At 41.7% G+C, this 19388-nt stretch overlaps 1 protein-coding gene across 1 annotated transcript in view; it reads left to right on the top strand.

Moving 5' to 3' along the window:
* Positions 1–17067, top strand: part of LOC107757338 (collagen alpha-1(XI) chain-like) — a 58124-nt gene extending 41057 nt beyond the window's left edge. The window contains exons 23-64 of the mRNA XM_016574780.1: positions 76–120; positions 571–624; positions 1168–1212; positions 1443–1496; positions 1795–1902; positions 1995–2048; positions 2339–2392; positions 2488–2532; positions 2696–2749; positions 2860–2904; positions 3031–3084; positions 3164–3217; positions 3646–3699; positions 3840–3947; positions 4183–4272; positions 4464–4517; positions 4616–4723; positions 4825–4932; positions 5017–5070; positions 5709–5762; positions 5847–5954; positions 6329–6382; positions 8102–8155; positions 9048–9101; positions 9286–9339; positions 9426–9533; positions 9605–9658; positions 9755–9808; positions 9895–9948; positions 10030–10083; positions 10175–10282; positions 10417–10470; positions 10605–10658; positions 10906–11013; positions 11541–11594; positions 11749–11784; positions 12053–12106; positions 12191–12500; positions 13563–13675; positions 13794–13862; positions 14536–14769; positions 15555–17067. Of these exons, the coding sequence (XP_016430266.1) occupies positions 76–120; positions 571–624; positions 1168–1212; positions 1443–1496; positions 1795–1902; positions 1995–2048; positions 2339–2392; positions 2488–2532; positions 2696–2749; positions 2860–2904; positions 3031–3084; positions 3164–3217; positions 3646–3699; positions 3840–3947; positions 4183–4272; positions 4464–4517; positions 4616–4723; positions 4825–4932; positions 5017–5070; positions 5709–5762; positions 5847–5954; positions 6329–6382; positions 8102–8155; positions 9048–9101; positions 9286–9339; positions 9426–9533; positions 9605–9658; positions 9755–9808; positions 9895–9948; positions 10030–10083; positions 10175–10282; positions 10417–10470; positions 10605–10658; positions 10906–11013; positions 11541–11594; positions 11749–11784; positions 12053–12106; positions 12191–12500; positions 13563–13675; positions 13794–13862; positions 14536–14769; positions 15555–15701 (3285 nt within the window). The 3' untranslated portion in view covers positions 15702–17067. The remainder of the gene's footprint in view (positions 1–75; positions 121–570; positions 625–1167; positions 1213–1442; positions 1497–1794; positions 1903–1994; positions 2049–2338; positions 2393–2487; positions 2533–2695; positions 2750–2859; positions 2905–3030; positions 3085–3163; positions 3218–3645; positions 3700–3839; positions 3948–4182; positions 4273–4463; positions 4518–4615; positions 4724–4824; positions 4933–5016; positions 5071–5708; positions 5763–5846; positions 5955–6328; positions 6383–8101; positions 8156–9047; positions 9102–9285; positions 9340–9425; positions 9534–9604; positions 9659–9754; positions 9809–9894; positions 9949–10029; positions 10084–10174; positions 10283–10416; positions 10471–10604; positions 10659–10905; positions 11014–11540; positions 11595–11748; positions 11785–12052; positions 12107–12190; positions 12501–13562; positions 13676–13793; positions 13863–14535; positions 14770–15554) is intronic.
* Positions 17068–19388: the final 2321 nt, after the last annotated feature.

Genomic DNA, 19388 nt, shown 5'->3' with positions numbered 1-19388 from the left:
TCTCTCACAGAAACAGGATGTCCCCTAATCAGCCCGCTGTCATGCTAACACCTGGTTATCCTGTTCAAATCACAGGGTCATCCTGGAAGAGAGGGACCCGCTGGGGAGAAGGGACACCAGGTGGGTTACAATCACACGCACACACTGCTGCTCCACTGACCTGAATAAGCGTTGAAAATTTGAAGAGGAAACGGAGAGAGCCAAGAGTCTAAATGCAGCACCACGCAGAAAAGCGCTGTCCTGTTCATGGTCCCCTCTGTCTGAAGCCTTTTGTTACAGGCGCTCCAGCTGCAGTCGCTAAATTATCACCATTCACAAAGCATAACGGCGTGCTTTTATGCATGCGCTATTGCAGTAATTGCACACTTGAATCAAGCCATCCGTATTGTGTGGTCATTGTTTCGTTTTCACCAATGTAGCCTTGCGCTGCATCATCATCACCAAGCATTCATGTTAACGTATTATATTAGGCGTGCAATAGTTTAATCATAGATAAATGACAGGGTATTTATTGTTAATGCAGTGCTTTCTCCTTCACTGCTTGAACTCTAAACTGACTTTTCTATTTAGGGTTTATCAGGAGCACAAGGGCCGGTTGGATATCCCGGGCCCCGTGGAGTCAAGGTGAGCAGTTTTGAGATCGCAGCTTGTACGGTTAGCTCCAAAAACACTCAAAGACATTCGATCTAGGATGACAGACTTTTGATTGACAGTCCGACTGTGGGTGAATGGCAGACAACTGGCTCAGGTAGACCAGTTTAATTCTCCCGGAAAAACCTTGACAGTGCGCAGCACTCGTGATGGACATTCGAAAACGCAACAAGGAGGAAAATGAACCTGTCTGGGCTTGTTTGTGTGGAAGTGTGTGATGCCTTCAGCATGTGGTCAAGGAATAAAAAATGGATTTATCTTGCTAGCTTGTCATCCAGATTATTATCGTCTGTGTCTATATTCTGTCACAATGGTATTTTTATTTGTTGCTGTATTTCTCCCCTCCAGCATTTTGCAAGCCGTGACTTTTATTACTTTAAACAGTCAGTGCTGGTATTCATGTCAAGACATCATTTTTGAGATTCTGCCTTTCAGGTGAACGTTCCCTACCTGAGGTTTGGAGATGTGCAGAGATCTCTGCGGCACACACTGATAAATTTTGTTCTTTTCTAACAGGGTGCAGATGGGGTGAGGGGACTGAAGGGTAGCAAGGGGGAGAAGGTGAGAGAAAAAACATAATCCACTTGTTTTCTCATAACAAAGCCAAGGAAAGAGAAGACTCATTCAGTTATCAGTGTAGTGATAAACCACTGTGCTTTACTGATAGTGGCTTCACATGATGTATGACGTTCTCTGTCGTTTCTTGAATGCACTCTGTTTTCATGCTGCACATCTGTGTGGAGTAATTTCAAGGTATTTGTGGATAATTTAATTATTTTTGTCCGTTACAGGGTGAAGATGGTTTCCCAGGGGCCAAGGGTGACATGGGTATCAAGGGAGACAGAGTGAGTCTTTCCATTCAGCCCGAATAGTGTGCTTGTTAAAACAAACATCATTATTATTTCTCAAAAATTTTCAATGCCTTAAATATTAAACTACAATGTTTGAGTGGTCCCACACCGTTTGTGCTATGGACACAAATTACACTTCGTATCATGCAGCTTTTTGAGAAAAGGTATTTTGCCAAAACCATACATAAAAAAATGGTGATAACCACTCAAAATTTCTTCAGAAAATGTAATGTGTATTTATAGATGGCATATATTGCAGATTTAATAGTAACTTGTGTGTGTGCATTTTCAGGGTGATACTGGGGCTCCTGGAAATCATGGTGAAGATGGACCAGAGGGGCTGAAGGGTCAGTCAGGACCCATGGGAGAGCCCGGATCTGCAGGCATTGCTGGAGAAAAGGTAATTGCGGCTTCTAGTCTAATGGGCATTGTTTATATTCCAATAATTTTTTTTTTTGCCTTAATTTTCCTGACTTCTCATTCCATGTGTAGGGCAAACTTGGAGTTCCAGGATTGCCTGGATATCCCGGCAGGCAAGGCTCTAAGGTAAAGAATTATCATTGAAATAACAATAACCTGATTTTTTTTTTTTTTACCGAAATCTGAAAGCTGCAGGTCTCAGTCATGGTATATTAATATTTCAATATTACATTTTTACTGAGGATGATTAATGGCCATTTAGAGGCTGTTTTATTAATAGCTTATCTGAAACTACAATTATTATTTGGCTTATTTATGGTAATGGGACTTCAGAGGTTAATTTGTGGTTAATTAAATGTAGAGTTTGATTAATGAATGGAATGTGGTAATTGATTAACCTTCGCGTCGGTCCACAGGGATCGGTGGGCTTTCCTGGAACAGCTGGGGTGGAAGGAGAGAAAGGAAAGAGGGTAAGAGGCCGGTGCCAAGGTACACTGTCCGAGGGACTACACATACCCCGCTGCATCAATGTGTGTGTGCTCATTTTTATATGCTTTCTTTACAGGGTCCGGCTGGACAGACTGGTCCCGATGGTGAAAGAGGTCCAAATGTAAGTCTTAAGCATACTAATGAAATGTAAAACATCTATTGTTTTACTACATACACATGCAGGGATTATTGAGGGAACAGTCAATAATAATTGATTGAACAATTGTTTTAATCATGCATTTGTTTTGTAAGCATGTTTGTGTGTTTGGTTCCTGTTGTTGTAGGGTGCACGTGGGGGAAGAGGAGCAAGAGGACCGACAGGAAAGCCTGGAGCCAAGGTAAGAAATCCATCCTCATACAGACAATGATCCTATAGAGTTCCTTTTAAATAGGTGGTATGGTATTTGTTTAAATTCATGTGACGTCCCTTTCTTTGTCTTATGTTCAGGGCTCTGCTGGTCATGACGGTCCACAAGGTGCCGCAGGAGAGAGAGTATGTGTTATCTATTACAATTCTCCTCGTATTACATGGTCAATCTACTAAACTAATGTGAGATTTCACATTTCTTTTCATTGCCAGAGATAAATGAATAACAGTGTTTCTTCTGCTCTGCTTAAGGGCCCTCAAGGTCCACAAGGACGCGATGGAGAGGCCGGGCCAAAGGGACCAAACGTAAGTGACCAGTAAAGAAAGAAAACTCTTTGAGAGAATGAAAGGATATCTCTAACGTTTTTTTGTCCTTTCTTTTCAGGGCCCTCCAGGAAAGGACGGGTTGCCAGGTCACCCAGGCCAACGGGGAGAGCCAGTGAGTCAATTCATATTTTAAAAAGAATCGTTTCATAGAAAGGTAACCATAGTCATGTCCCAAATTGTGTGCTTGATGTGGACTTGTGACACATTTGATGTGACTTGAGAGCACCCTTCTGAATCCTTAAATGACAAATAAGCAAAGACCCTGAGACCACTGTGTGTCCCATTTGTCATTTAATTACTCAAGTGCTTTTAAGAGCCACTGTTTGCCCTCAGTGCTGAGCTAATGCAGACTTCACTGTGAATTACTACCCGACATTTTATGCGGCATCACATCACCCAAGAGTGGGGTGAGGACAACATTTGGGACAGGGCCCATCTTGGGCTTTAAATTAATTTCCATATCTAGATACACTGAATAGTAATTAGTTGTTTGATAAGCAGTGGGAAAGAACATTTTCACATTCAAGTTTTTTCATACAGGGTTTTCAAGGAAAGACTGGTCCCCCCGGGCCTGCTGGAGTGATTGGCCCACAGGTAGGTCGATCATACAGGCTTGAATGAACAATGCCTTCCTGCTTCATGGTCTTCGTTCAGTTCCATGAAGCTATGCAACATTTATGAATGTTTGATCTGATCTACTGTAATAAAGCTGTCTCACTTATCTTCTATTCCAGGGAAAAACTGGGGAGACTGGTCCCACTGGAGACAGGGGACATCCGGGTGCCCCAGGACCCCCTGGAGAGCAAGGTCTGCCAGGAGTCACAGGCAAAGAGGGAGCCAAGGTTAGATATAGCATTAGATTAGATAGCATTGAAATCATCATCATCACGTAGCACACCAAACACATCCATCTAGTTATAAGTTACATTGCTCATTACACTCCATATGTTTCTGCTCATTCAATATGAATAGAGCTCCCAGCATGGCTCAGTGCCTATAAAGAGTGATGGATGACTCCTAATGAGTGAGAGAGTTGTGGAAACAGAGATCCATCTTTCTGTGTTCTCTGGTCTCCAGGGAGATCCAGGCCCCGCAGGGCTGCCCGGGAAGAGTGGTCCTGCTGGGCGTCATGGATTCAGAGGAGAAAGAGGCTTACCTGGCACTCTGGTAACGTACCTCAGCACATCTGGGAGAATATCTTCTTATAATCCCTGCTGTCATGGCTGCTGCCTTTACATAAGTGACAACTGTTCCAATATGACAGCAGGCTTTGTACAAATAGACAGATGGCAATTGTTCTAGGATTTTTTTGGACATATATATCTTATCTCTACTGTCTTACATTTATGGCTTATTAGGGTACTGCTGGTCTGAAGGGTGGGGAAGGCCCCCCTGGTGTTGCAGGACCAATTGTAAGTGATTTTTCCATTGTCCTACACCTTCCTCCTCCTTTGTGTTTTCCTCAATATACTCCACCTAACTAAAATGTTACATTCCTTTGTCTGTACAGGGTGCCACAGGAGAAAGAGGACCTGCTGGACCTGCAGGTGCCATTGGTCAGCCTGGTCGTACGGGAGGTGTTGGCCCCCCTGGGCCAATGGGAGAGAAGGGCGACCCGGTAAGTGACGACAGGATATTTTACTTTGTGAAATGAGAAGATTTACTACTGTGCTAGAGTAGCTTCAAGAGTAATTACTAATTACCTCTGTTCCTCTTTAGGGTGAGAAAGGTTCATTTGGTCCTGCTGGGCGAGATGGAGAACAAGGGCCTGTGGGATTACCTGGTCCTGCAGGGTCACCTGGTCCACCTGGAGAGGACGGAGATAAGGTACAGCTTTGACTACTTTTTCAGCAGTTGCACATGCTTGTGCTCATACTGCTTGTTATTTATGGGCATGAGTATGTTTTTCAGGGGGAGACAGGAGGACCAGGGCAGAAAGGCAGCAAAGGAGACAAGGGAGAGGGGGTTAGTATCTCTATCTTGTCTAGGGATGTGTCCGAATCTGAATACCGTGTTCGGAAAGGAAATGATGTGTACTAAGGAACCCCTAAAGGGAATAAATATGAGATGGGAGGAAAAAATATATTTCAATGCTTTCTCTCATAATTATATCGTTGGGTAATTACACTGTATATAAAAAGCGGGCATCAGGAAGCCGCTATTAATATGCGGGGCATTGAAATCACTTTTGAATGTGTGCTCACTTTTTTACTTTCACTTTCAAGATTCACACCTACTCTGTGTATACTATGGAGCGGCTGTACTTACCACACATTTTACAAGATTAGATTTCAGTTTACAAGATTAAATGTCAGTGGTGCTCAGGATCTGCAAATCATTTGCCATCGTCCTATCAGTCATCTCTCTTTAATCTGTTTATGTGGTAAGTGAAATTTTATATACTGTAATGTAACAAGCTACTGCTAGCAAGATGCTAACCATGTCCCTTTAGTGGCTCCGTAGAACGCTTTATTTGTTTTCTGTGCCTTTCCGAATACGGATTCACTATTCGGGCACATCCTTAATCTTGTCATATGTTCTGAATATTACATGAACTTTCATTAGAGGTATGTAACACCATATCTCTGCATTTTATTTCACAGGGTCCCCCAGGGCCACCTGGGAGCCAAGGACCTCCTGGACAGCCAGGAGCACCAGTATGTATGAGTGTGGTGTGCGTGAGGGTGATGTTGCTTACAATTCTGTGTGTGTTCATAGTCCAGCACTCATGTCTCTTTCAGGGTCTGGATGGAGAGCCAGGGCCCCGGGGACAGCAAGGAATGTACGGCCCTAAAGGAGATGAAGGTCCTCGCGGTTTTAAAGGGGCAAATGGACCACCAGGGTTGCAGGTACAGCCTATGCCACATACATATGATTTTTCAGACCATCTTTCCACACTGCGACTGTAAAGTTAAACCAAACTAAACCGATGAAATCAAAGTTGGGTCTATAAAAAACAATAACAATAACAGAAGATTGTTTGGTTTTCTGGACATTTTTGCAAATAGACTGTCATTTTAAATCTACATCCCTGAGTAGTTACATATTGAGCATTCTGTCAGTTCCAGATGTCCTTATCTATTGACTGCATGCATGAATTCACTGTTTGCAAAATCTTAGCTCATCTTCATCCAGATGGGACATAGTTTTCACAGTTCATTGAGGGGGTTAATCCACCTTAATTCTGAAACTGTCTCTAAAATGAAATGTGTTTATTTTTTAGGGAATGCCAGGACCCCCAGGAGAGAAGGGAGAGAGTGGCCATGTTGGAGCTATGGTAAGATGTGCATATCATAAACTCCTCATATGAATACTTTGGCACTAGAATCATTTTTTTAGCCTCTATAATACCCCTAAATGATACACAATGCGTGCAGCAATTTTGGGGGGAAAAAAAATCATCTCTCTTTTAGTTCTTGAGTTGTATTTTTTTTTTTATTGAATTTGCCACATCCCACAGGAGGATTTGGATTTGAACTGACTGTATTTGAGTTGAAGTGTTCTTTCACCCTAGTCCATGAAATGGCCAGATATAAAGAAGTATATATAAATTTGAAAAAGTACAAATTTCTATATATTCAAACAGCTGTTTGTCTGTCAGACTGTAAGAAAACTCAGGACTACAATCGAGGCGTTTGAGGAAGTTCAACAGTGCATATTGATATAGAGAATTGCTAACATTTTTAATTCTACCTTTAGTACAAATTAAAAGTCTGGATCCCAAATTCGTAGACTGCAAATATAGAAATGGAATTGTAAAATTCTCCAAAAGAAAGGAAGATTCATAAGTACTACACTTCTACATGCAAGTTGTCCCAAACCTGAATGATTCCTCAGATCATGTCATTTGTCAAAGAGAACAGTGCTGTTACTTTGCTAAACCAGTGGTTCCCAAACTTGTTCCTGGAGCCTCAAGCACAACTCACGTTTACTTACATTAACATAAAATGTAAAAACATAGTTTGTTGTACAAATTTATTCATGAAGAAACAATCATTCACTCGAGTATTAAGTCAGTCCAACATTCCAAACCTGCACAGCATTTCTCTTAACAGGACTCTGTGTGTGTAGGATGAGAGTCAGTAGAGAACTATAATACAGTGAAAGATGAGGAAACCATGAGAGAAGCTGTATGAGACTGGGGCATTATTCATGAGTGTGAGTGTATAAGTGTCAGGCCCGTGTGAGCCGAGAGTGACAGAAGAGAGAGTGATGCTGGTTCTGAAGTGGAAGGCAGCGTGACAGCTGCTAATCAGATTACCGTGAGCCTGGGCTGTCTAATGAGCACACTCCTTTGTGACAATCTTCTCGCGGCTCCGTCAACCATGAAGGAATGCAAAACAAGATTGTCAACAGTTCCACACACTTGCACGATTAGATGAAGTGCATCAAAACTGGGCAAAAACAAAGCCACAAGACCTCACTGGGAACATCTCATCCATGAGAGAATGCCGTGGATCATGGGATTCCCAGGCCCTAATGCATAGCCACTGAATTTCCCGTTTTCCCTGTACCAGTTTGTGTTAAGCCTCTTTGATGGATTCTGGAGAGTAGGATATTGTATATTGTTGAGCATACACACACTCAGCCTTGGTGTTGATCCTCGCGGTAGTCTATCCAGCTGGATGCCTCGCGCTGCACTAATATCTCTTGGTGAAGACCGCGTGCAGTGTGCTAGCAACGGTTTTGGTCAGTTTGATTAATGGCTCATGTTCCGCCCTCCGCAGCAATAAGAGGTATACTTCAGGAGTTGAGAATTCATGCAGTGCAACCAGAGAATGGAGAAGTGAGATGGTCCTCATTAAAACCCAGACACAGCACACAGCGAGGAAATCAGCCCGCCCGTAATAGCCTGTCACCACCATGTCAGAGAAAAAAAAACACCTCTCTGACACAGAGAAAGGTGCTGATTGTACAAAAAGAGGAGAGAGAGCAAAAGAGAGAGTACATGTCTAATGATATGTGGGAAATGCTTAAACTTTGTGCTTCTCATCAGGGCCCTCCAGGACAACATGGCCCACGTGGCCCCCAGGGACCCATTGGGGGAGAGGTAAGTGTCTTTGTGTTTTCCTTCCTGTCTATCAGACTGCTTAGCTGTAGGGTTCAAGTGCAGGACAGTAGATTAGCGCTGATTAGGGGTTGTTGTCCCAGTACTGCTGAAACATAATAAGTCTTTGTTTCACGACTCCAAAGAACCCATCCTGTGTATCAACACTCTGCAGATGAAAACCCCCCAGGCTGTTATGAGGTCACATACGACACCTCATTTCTCTTTCCTCAGTCTTTCATCCTCCCCATATCTCTTTCTGCCCACCCTCTGCTGATTTTGAGCGTTAAATTATTAACAAGAAGTGGGATATGATCCTTCTGCAAGAGTTATATTTACTTCTCTATGAATGATTAAGGAATATTAGACTATCATCCTTGAGAGAGAGTTATATTTACCTCTATTAATGGCCGCCTTTGAACATCTCCCATGTGTTAATAATTGAAAAGTGAGAGAACAGAGACAAATGTTGCAGTGACCCGTACACCAGCACTCTCACAGAGCTGAAGAGGAGAAGAGAAGTGTTGTGCACCGGAGCTCATTGTGCCCATCATATGAGAAGCGGCCAGTATACATGTGCTGGTCATCTATTTGGCTTCATGTGTGCACCTCACTTAAAGGCACTCAGCAGAGACACTCCAGAGACCAGGGCAACCACTTCAGTTTAGACTCATCCAAGATATTCATACTCAGCCATTGCAGCCATAAATGCCTCAGCCAGGAGGAAGCTGAACAATATGGCGTTTTAGCTTAATAAAATATGATTGCATATACACAGAGACCATGCTTGGTAGTCTGTAATCTCATCACTGTAATGTCAACAGTCTGCAAGTAGAGGAGACAGCCTTGCATGCATTATGAATGAAACTGACTCAGTTTTGTTCTGTGTGGCAAGGGTCCTCAGGGCATGCCGGGCGGAGTGGGCCAGCCAGGAATGGTGGGAGAAAAGGTAGACCTCCCTCTCACTGTGTATATGTACAAGTGTTTTTGTGATTTATGGGGGAGGTTGTGTTTATTTGTTGGAGGGTGCTGCCTCTGTAACTACGTAAACATGTAAGCCTAAGTATGATAGATGGTTGCTTTCTTTCTTTTTGCTTCCTTCTCTTTGCCGGTCTCTTTTGCTCTCTGTCTAGGGTGAGGATGGAGAAGCAGGGAATCCAGGAAATGTGGGCGAAACTGGCCCCCCTGTAAGTAATTTCTTCCTGTTGCCTCTTTTCTCATTAGTCTTTGATCCCCTGTGTATCACTAACCTCCCTGTTGCTTTAATGTCAAGGGAGAGAAAGGTGAAGTGGGTGAGAAGGGTGATACTGGCCCCCCTGGAGCTGCAGGACCCCCAGGAATCAGAGGCACACCTGGATCAGATGGACCCAAAGGAAACCCAGTAAGTAACTATTCCCATAGCTAAAACTGTCGGGATATTTTTACTCTGACACCATCCATTTTCCTCAATAGGGTCCCCTTGGATTTCCTGGAGATGCGGGACCCCCTGGAGAGCCAGGTGCTAATGTAAGTGCAGCAACACCTGCATCAATTCAAGCTTCAAGATTGACACATTTTGATGGTAAATTCACATGGTGATTTGAATATAATTTTTGGTTGTAGGGTATTGATGGTGGTCCAGGAGCTAAAGGGGATAATGGCGAACCTGGTAAAGCTGTAAGTAGAGTATTCAAGCATTTAGAGATATCGATGTAATCATACATTTGTGAAACTAATTCAAATAAATATTCTGTTTTGAACAGGGACCCCCAGGAGCCTCAGGAGAGCCTGGCCCTCAAGGGCCACCTGGACGGAGGGTGGGTTTTGATTGTGTATTGAATGATTCCCATACTATAAAAAAAACTCTGTAATCTAATCACTAGTCTCCTTCTACACAGGGTCATGTAGGTCCTGAGGGAAAAGAAGGGAAACAGGGAAAAAAGGGGGCAAAGGTGAGTTTTTTATAATAAATCTTCACGTAAAATCATATGTAGCATGTACCCCTTTTTACACAAGGACAACTGTCATTTTTATCTTCTTCAGGGTTCTGCTGGTGCCGAGGGTCCAATGGGAAAAACAGGGCCTGTCGGACCACAGGGACACCCTGGAAACCCTGGTCCAGAGGGTTTGCGTGGGATTCCAGGCTCTGCTGTGAGTCTGTGTTACAGTAAATTAATCTGCTATAAATAGCAGATATCGAACAACGTGACTTACCCACTCTTATTACTGATCTCTCTGAATGCTTAATCTATCTTGAACTTACCAGTCTGTCTGGTCCTTTTCAGGGAGAGCAAGGGTTAAATGGGCCCCCAGGGCAAACGGGACCCCCAGGACCTATGGTAAGGTTTTCACCACTTCTTTCTCTCCCATATCGATCTACAACTCTAAGAAAAGAAGACAGATGATTTTGGGCTTGTGGCAAATTCTGCCTCAAAATTAAATTGAATTTTGTGATTGGCTTTGCTCTATATAGGGTCCAGCTGGATTACCAGGACTGAAAGGAGATCCTGGCATTAAAGGAGATAAGGTATGAGAGTATCATAAACACTTGACACTGTGAGGTATGATACCTGACTGCATCATAGATGTGTTTTTTTTTCCAATTACAGTACATCTCTCACTAAAGCCAAGCATAAAACTCTCAAAGCATAACTTCCCAGCACTGTGCTCATTGTGAAATATTGTGAAGTCTTTGTGTTTGCAAAATTATGGCATGTGGTAACTGTAATGGCTCAGTGCACTAGTCTAGCTCTGCTGTTCTTTATGCTGTCTAGGGTCATGTTGGGCTGATTGGACTTATTGGACCACCAGGAGAAATGGGAGAGAAAGGAGATCGAGGCCTGCCAGGAAATCAGGGAGTACAAGGCCCCAAAGGAAATGGTGTATGTATACATTTCTGCTTTTATGAACAATATACTTTATAGTATATAAGCATTAGATTTCTGGTCTTTGTTGGAATTTTTCTTCTGAGTTTTATTAAAATGTATGTATGTCTGTATTTTATAAAAATGTAATCAAATGTATGTAAATGTAAATAAAGTAGAGTATGCAACAATGCACAAACATTCTTAAACAAGCCAATCACAAACTCACTGAGCACATGCTAAGAAACTTGAGAAAGTAAGATTGTTTCATGAGAAATGTTCAATAAAAAGCTATACTTTTCTTGTATGAACCATGTCTTAGAAAGGTATAATGCATTTGAATTTAATGTCTATTTTGTCGATAGATTGTTGGGTAAATGTTAGCATGAATGACTAGTAGCCTAATAGAAGTTGGTAGAATCTTGGTTGTCAGGTGCCAATGAAAAAGACAGATGATAATAATGAAATTGTTACACGGACCCCCCTTAACTGCCTTTATTAATGATGGTCTTAAAGAAAATGTTATTTTGATCTCTTGATAATAGGGTGTTTCTGGTCCCTCTGGCCCGACTGGTCCACCTGGACCCCCCGGGTTGTCTGTGAGTTTTTATATGCATTCCTTTTTGTCACTCTATTTACCTTAGTTTTATTGAGGAACAGCAACTCCTTATGAAGGTACCTGGTATGTTTAAATGTATTTGTAGAATCATATTGCCAGTTTTTCAATACTGCTATTTTCTATCTCACTGGTAGGGTGCAATAGGTGAGAAAGGATCTAAAGGAGACCAGGTTGGTATATATATTTTTCATTGCAATCTTATTTTTCAGCCTCTCTCGGTTTATATGGTATTTGTTTGTTTTGATCTGAGCTTTTGCTTCTGTTATGAAACCTGAGTGAAAGACATTGTCAGTGCCTGAGTTGTATCCTGCTGCTCTAACTTGGATAATCCCTCTGAACGAATTGCCCTATGAAGCGCTGAGTTGGCAGGGGCCTTTGAGGGAAGTGACAATTTTAGGGATGCCTGACTAAACTGTTTCTGTTTCTCTCCCCCCGAAGGGAGCCTTCGGTGCAAGAGGAGATCCAGGACCTGCTGGCCCACCTGGACTACCTGTGAGCCATCATATTGTCTCCTTACTTTTCTGTTTGTTTCTGTTTTCCTGTCTCCTCATGTCTCCCATCACTCTGTTTCTCTAGGGCCCACCAGCCACCATGATCGAGCCTCTGCCAATCAGAGAGGGACGTAAAAAGCGAAGGAGACATCCAAACCGACAAGGAGCCAGAGTCAGGGAAGAGAGTGAGGACGAGGAAGCAGTCCAGCTCAACATGGAGGATTTCCTACAGGCAGACGAGTCCCTGGATGACCCAGAAGGCATGGAGGAGGTGTTCGCTTCACTCAACTCAATGAAAACAGAGGTGGAGCTCATGAGAAAACCACTCGGGACCTTCGAGAGTCCTGCCCGCACATGCAAGGAGCTGATGTTGTGCCATCCAGAATACAAAGATGGTGAGGAAATTTACACACATTTTCCATTAGTTAATTAATTTCTTCTATGGGGGGAAATTCACTAAGAATGCCTGCTAATTGTGCCTGTCTTGGTTTATTTGCACATGCTCCCTGTTCACTAAAGGAATTATGCAAATCAGGTAACAGCACACAATCTAAGCTGAATAGAATTTGCACAGTGCAATTCTCTATCAAGCAGGTCAATTCAGAGTGCTTGGTTGTAAAAGATGCTACAGACTACCACAATCTGACAAACTTCACTGGAACTATATAGAATCACTACATTCCACTGAAATCCAGACACCTGAATCAGCTTTTAAAAATGCAGAACGTGCACTTGTCTACACCACACATCTATATATATATATCTATATATATATATATATATGACTTTCAAACTTTCTCTTGACAAATTTTCCTTTTCTTGTCAAAATGCCACTTATTTGACAGGCGACAAGTGGCTAGGGATGAGCACTATTTAAATTTGTGAATTTCTCAGAATTTACAAATTCTTGGTAACATAAGGTAAGCACGCAATTGTACAAAATACCGTGTTGTACACCATGCAAGCGTTTTTTTTGGATTTTTTTTTTTTTTTGGCGTTTTATGCCTTTTATTTAGATAGGACAGTACGTTGACAGGAAGCGAAGTGGGTGAAAGAGAGGGGGGTGGGGTCGGGAAAGGTCCACGAGCCTGGACTCGAACTCGGGACGCCCGAAGCGCAATGGCGCTACATGTCAGCGCACTGCCCACGAGGCCATCGGCGCTGACCGGAATTGAAATAAATGAACTTTTCCACGACATTCTAATTTATTGAGATGCACCTGTATAAGAAGGATTCTCAATTCCGAATCCCACATGACATTGGCAAATAGCACTAGCAGTATCTTTAATGATTCTAATTTACATAGAAAAGAGCTGTATTTGTGCTCTTTGTGTGTTTAATTAAAAAAAATAATTACTGAAAGGGACTATTTAGTGAATTTGCCCCATGTTATTCTCCTCAGCTAAATGAGTATTTAAAAACTATTTTAAGAGATATTGCAATCCACCCCCTCTTAGGTGAATATTGGATTGACCCAAACCAAGGCTGCCATCGAGACTCCATTAAGGTTTTCTGCAACTTCACTGCGGAGGGGGAGACCTGTCTGCACCCTGATAAACGATTTGAAATGGTGACTCTCAAACCATACTCACGTACACTACACACGTCTTCCTGCAGTCTCAGTTCAACAGGCCTTCTGGAGTCTGAAGAAAAACACATCTGATCTGTCTCCTCATCTATCAATACAGGTAAAGCTGGCCGCCTGGAACAAAGAAAAACCGGGCAGTTGGTACAGCCAGTACAGAAAGGGCAAACAGGTGCTTTTCCCTTGCAGTGTTTTTCTCTCATCTTTTAACTGTCTGACTGTCAACACGTATGCAGCACCGAGTTTGAATCTAGACACCTTTTTATATAACTTTTTGCCTCAAAATTGTTTATTGTCGATAAACAGAAAGGCCATAATTTGTTAGAAACATACTGCCTGATGCAATAAATAGACCAGTTGTTATACAGAATTTTTACTCTCAAATTAATGGTGGAACATAGTGAAAGAGATTTTCTAAACTGTCAAACAATCAACAGAGATGCACCACTCAGTGGGTATGTGTCTTTGATTAAAAAAAAAATTAAATAAATGGTATGTCTGGTCTAGAAAAGGGATATGGTGGAATTTATATGCGGCTCTATCTGAAATGCCTCGGGCCAAACTCTCTTGAGTGCACGCTAGCGACCTCCATCCGTCTTGACTCATTAAATGATGCTTGAGACTAACAGCTAAAGCCTGTTTCACTCGGAGCTCATTCGTAAGGTGTGACATCTGACCTTGTTATAGAGATTAAGGAAGACAGATGTCACTCTCTCCTGCCTTTGTTAGAAATAAAATCTAGGAGGGGTGTGCAAGTTAGTATGGATGTCACGCAATAAATGTGTCTAAAGAACTGTCTTTGATTAAGCTGAGTGCTCCTTACCCATGATTCCCCATTGCTGCAGTTCTCCTATATTGACACTGATGGAAATCCAGTGCCTGTGGTCCAGCTGACCTTCCTGAAGCTCCTCAGTGCCACAGCTACGCAGACCTTCACCTATAGCTGCCAGAACTCCGTCGGCTGGTACGACGTGGCGAGCCACAGCCATCAACATGCCGTACGGTTCCGCGGCAGCAACGACGAGGAAATGACGCAAGCCAAATCGCCCTTTATCACATCACTGCATGATGGTTGTCAGGTGAGGAGATTAATGAAATTCAGATGACCTCACACAAGCAATTTGTCCACAGGTTGGTGAATAAACACCCTCAAACGTATAGTGCAATTCTAGTACACCCCAAAAACCAAATCAAGACTTTGTAAAAGGGCATAATAGGACCCCTTTAACATTTTTGATAGTTACTGCAGGTCTTTTCCTGAAGAACCTGGTTATGCCGTCACCGTGTGTTTGTTTGTAAACAGTAATTTTGTCTGTATGGGAAGTATTAGTTTAACACTTCCTTATGCCGAGTTCACACTGCACGATATTAGCCCCGGGCATTTGTCGGCGATTTCGCAAAACCTGTCGGCGAGTGAAAAATGGGGCTAAAATCATTCTTCCTATTGTGAAGTCATGCAATGTGAAACCCCATGTCGCCGATCCATCGTGCAGTGTGAACACAGCAGCAACTGAATGCTACCCCAGATAGACACGCAGTGTGAAAACAACGGCGATCCGACGAGTTTGAAAATCATGCAGTGTGAACTCGGCATTAGAAAAAAATGCCCACACTTAGTTTCTTGGAGTTTAATGAATCACCAAACTAGCCTTCCCTCAGCGGAGAATGGGGAGCTAAAAACAGTCAGAACAAGCTAATTCTAAAATAGCACCCAAATAAGCCTATTTCAGCAGGAGTTTAATGCATTATCCAACAACGGAACCTCACAGGGATACACTCAGCAATTCATCCCCAAGCAAAAATACACTATAAAAGCCCAAACCAGGAACTTTCTTTCAGCTCACGTTTCATTTTCTTTCCACAGACACGTAAGGGCCAAGAGAGAACCGTGCTGCAGATTGACTCGTCGCGATCAGAGCTTCTTCCAGTCATAGATGTAGCAGTATCAGACTTTGGGAATAACAACCAGAAGTTTGGCTTCCATGTTGGACCAGTGTGTTTTAATGGATAACACAGAGTGCCTCATCACAGGACTCGCCAGCTAAAGAAACGAGGCCACCAGTGATATTTATTAAGTAATATGTAGACGGTGGGTTTGTGGCATGTTTCCAAATGACTTTTAAACATCTGATGAGTTGCAAAAGCCCACAAATCCATGGTGGCTATGCAAGGATGCCAACCAGGACAAACTAAGCACATTTATCAAAGGGAAGTCTTTTTTATCTCCTTTTCTGTCTGTCTTTATACTGTACTCACCTGTGGATTAAATTATGAGGCGTGACCCACTAGAGTTCCCAGAACTGCTCCAGCTGAAAAACAAATACATCGTTTGTCTGTCACCTGCGCCACAGACCGTTTTAGCCCACAGCATATATGTTGAATTTACAGCCTGTGACTGGGATCTCATATTTGTTTGTCTCATTTGATAGCAATGATTTGAAATTAATTTGCCACTTGAGGGATCAGCTTCGACATTGAAGAGTAAATATTTCTGAGACCCACTTTCCTGCCTTGACTGCAATATGATGCCAACTGAGGCAATGTTATACCTCTTTACTTGTTTGACAAGAAAATATCTGTTTGTAATTCCTCGCTTGGATATTCCCTGTCGCATCAAACTTGCAGTGTTACTCATCTTTAATCAGTGCACGCTCATACATAAACAATGCTAAATAAGGCCCGAGCTTTTCAAAACGCAAAGCAGTTTATGTGCATGACTCAAATGGAGCCCAGCTGCTTATTAATATGTAAAGTAGTCCGCTCACTTAAGCTGCTTGTCTTGTTAGCGGGCAGCCTAGTATGTTTGCCTGTCAGTGATCCATGTTTCCATGGCGCTAGCGTATCAACCTTTGCTCCACACAGCTGAATTGCTTCATATATGTGTGGTAATGAATGAAAAATACTGTCGGATTGAGAGAGGGGTGTCATACGAGCATTACACTGAAGACTGACTAAATTATGCTTCTTTTTAATGTAAACTCATTCATATCTGAATTTGTGATTACCAAGTTCCTGATCATCAACCTCATAGGATTGTGTGCTGTGTATGTGTGTTGATATGTCTTGTTTGTTGTGTGTTCCCACTGTGGTGCTAAAGCGATTTGTTTTTTTTGCTATGTGTAATGATAATTTGTTGTCTCAGGGGCAGAGGTAGGAAAAGGGAAGACATTTGTGGTGCTTAATACTAATGGAGGGAGATAAACACTCTCAGAAAACAAAGTGCTGTAATATACAGCCAATATGGTGCAAAATATATTTGTAAAGAGCAGGCTTGCCGATGATGTAATGCTGATATCTATATAATATATTGGCAAATTATACAGACGTACACAAAATTGCTAAGAGTAAATGCATTTTATACAATGTTTACTCAAAACTCACATAAAATTAAAAAAAAGAAAAAGGTTTACTATCTGTTGAAAATGAAAGTAGTAACTTCCAAATCTGTTTATCGAGCAATGGCGATCGATTTTACACAATATATACTCAAATTGAAAAAAAAAAAAAAAAGAAAACAGAAACTGATTATTTTTAATATTAACTATACACTGCAAAAAATAGTTTTTACTCAGTATTTTTGTCTACTTTTCCAGTACAAATATATGAAAATTCTTAAATCAAAATTGAGAAGCTATTTTTTATTTTAAATGAAGCAAATTTTGCTTAGAACAAGAAAAAATACCTGCCAGTGGGGTAAGAAAATAATCTGTATTTTTCTAACCCCACTGACCCTATTAACTCAATTAATTTTGATTTCCCCCCCCCCTCAGAAAACAAGACTTATGTCATTTTGCAAGTAAATATATCTAAATTTAAGAATTTTTCAGAATTATATTTGTACTGTAAAGCAAGGCAAAAAAACAGACTAAGACAAGGTTGTTATTAGATATGGACATAAAGCAAACTACCAAATCTGTTAATCGGCACATTAAATTAAACACACTTTATCCATTTATCCACAAAAATTAAAACCAAAAATATTAATTATCTATTGACAGGATTGCTAGATTTGAAACTACATAATGTGGATCAACCAAATTTGTTAATTGGACAATCCCAAAATGACTAAATATTGACAGATAAATTTAGCCTAGTTGCTATCGCTAGCATCCTTATTTCTAAACTTCAGTTCTGCCCATCCTGACCTCTGAACCCTCCTTTGTATAGTGTCTGTGCTACTAATTTTACATAGTGTACAGTTATTCTAAGTATGAATGATAATACTAATTCTGTTGCCTGACAGTTATATTTGTGAAAAAGTGATGAGCGAATTAAAAAAAGCTTTTCTTTTAAGGAGACCTTTTCATTGTCTTCAGAGTGCAAGCAATTTTTCGGGTTCTGAGGCAAGTGTCTTTTTGGAGAGGATCTGTGGATGTCTTCGATAAAGGCAACAGACAAGCATGTCTCTTCATTAGCCGCAGCTACATTCTCTCGCTCTCTCTGCACTTGTAATCAACATCACTTCCTACCTCGCAGATGTAATCAACTCTGATTCACTCCCCAGTTCATTTATTTCAATTAACTTTTGTTTCCTTCCCCAGGAGAGGAACCACGAGGAGAAGGGGAAGCAGACAGCCCTTTGTGTGTACGTGGGTGCATAAATAATGAAATGGCTTTGGATTAAAAAGTGAGCCAAGGAGAATTAACCATATCTGCGGAGGGACACAATAAAATAGGGCAGGGAATTGGCAACCCACCCCGCTCACCTCCCTGTCTGCTGCGTGTTTTGCTAATGCGCTGTTCTTTTCTCCTCTCAACCTCTGCAATTATTTATAAGCACACAAACGAAGCATTCTGAAACCAGTGAGAGATACCCGCTCACCTCTTGAAAGTGAATAAATTGCCTTCATGTAGTTGGCACAGCAAGCACATCTCCTAGAAGCACCGTATTATCGCATTTGAACTAAAATGGTTATTCAGAAGTGAAATGCAATCTCTCACCTCTGATTGCAAATAATAAATGTGAGATGCTTTCTTTCCTAGAAATTTTGGATTTGATGTCTATGTTAGTTCTGAGGCTTGAAGCGCTCTACACGAGTACATGAGCGCAAACGCTTCTAGCGGTGCAATCTTGATTTTGTGTGCCGCTGCGTTCCAAACTCAATTCATAACATAATGCAAGTGGGCGCTATGCCAGTAAACTAAATCAATAAGCCCCAAGAAGCTGTGGTTTACATGTATGTTATTGGCTTCGCTTGGCGTCGTGCCTAACAACGCCCCTTAGCTGTTATAAATACACTGTAAACCACGGCTTCACGGGGCTTATTGCTTTTATAAAACGGTTATTCCATATATGTAGTAAGGTTTCACAGAATAAAACAGAGCAAATAAAGTGTAATGATATAAATAAAAACAGTATTCTTCGACCAAACAATGTAAATCCTTGTTGTGGTTCCAACAAAGTGGTTGCCGTGCAACACACAGAAGTAAACAAAGGTGTAGTGCTGGGCGGTATACCGCTTCATACCGAATACCGGTGTTTATTTTTGTTATGATCAGGGGCGTAGCAGCCATTTTAAAAGTGGGGGGGGGACAGCTGTCAGGTGATGTGACCCTCAATGGCCACACAAATTAAGTACATAATGTACAAAGTACATTCATGTTCACATAATAAATTCTATATAGAATACTAATTGGCGTGTTTTAGAGCACCCTAATGGCAATTTTGGGAACATGCCATGATAGCTTACAGGAAGCA

This window comes from Sinocyclocheilus rhinocerous, unplaced genomic scaffold, assembly GCF_001515625.1.
Source record: "Sinocyclocheilus rhinocerous isolate Xijiao unplaced genomic scaffold, SAMN03320098_v1.1 scaffold383, whole genome shotgun sequence".
NCBI classification, from domain to species: Eukaryota; Metazoa; Chordata; class Actinopteri; order Cypriniformes; family Cyprinidae; genus Sinocyclocheilus; species Sinocyclocheilus rhinocerous.
This window is presented reverse-complemented; position numbering and strand designations above follow the sequence as displayed.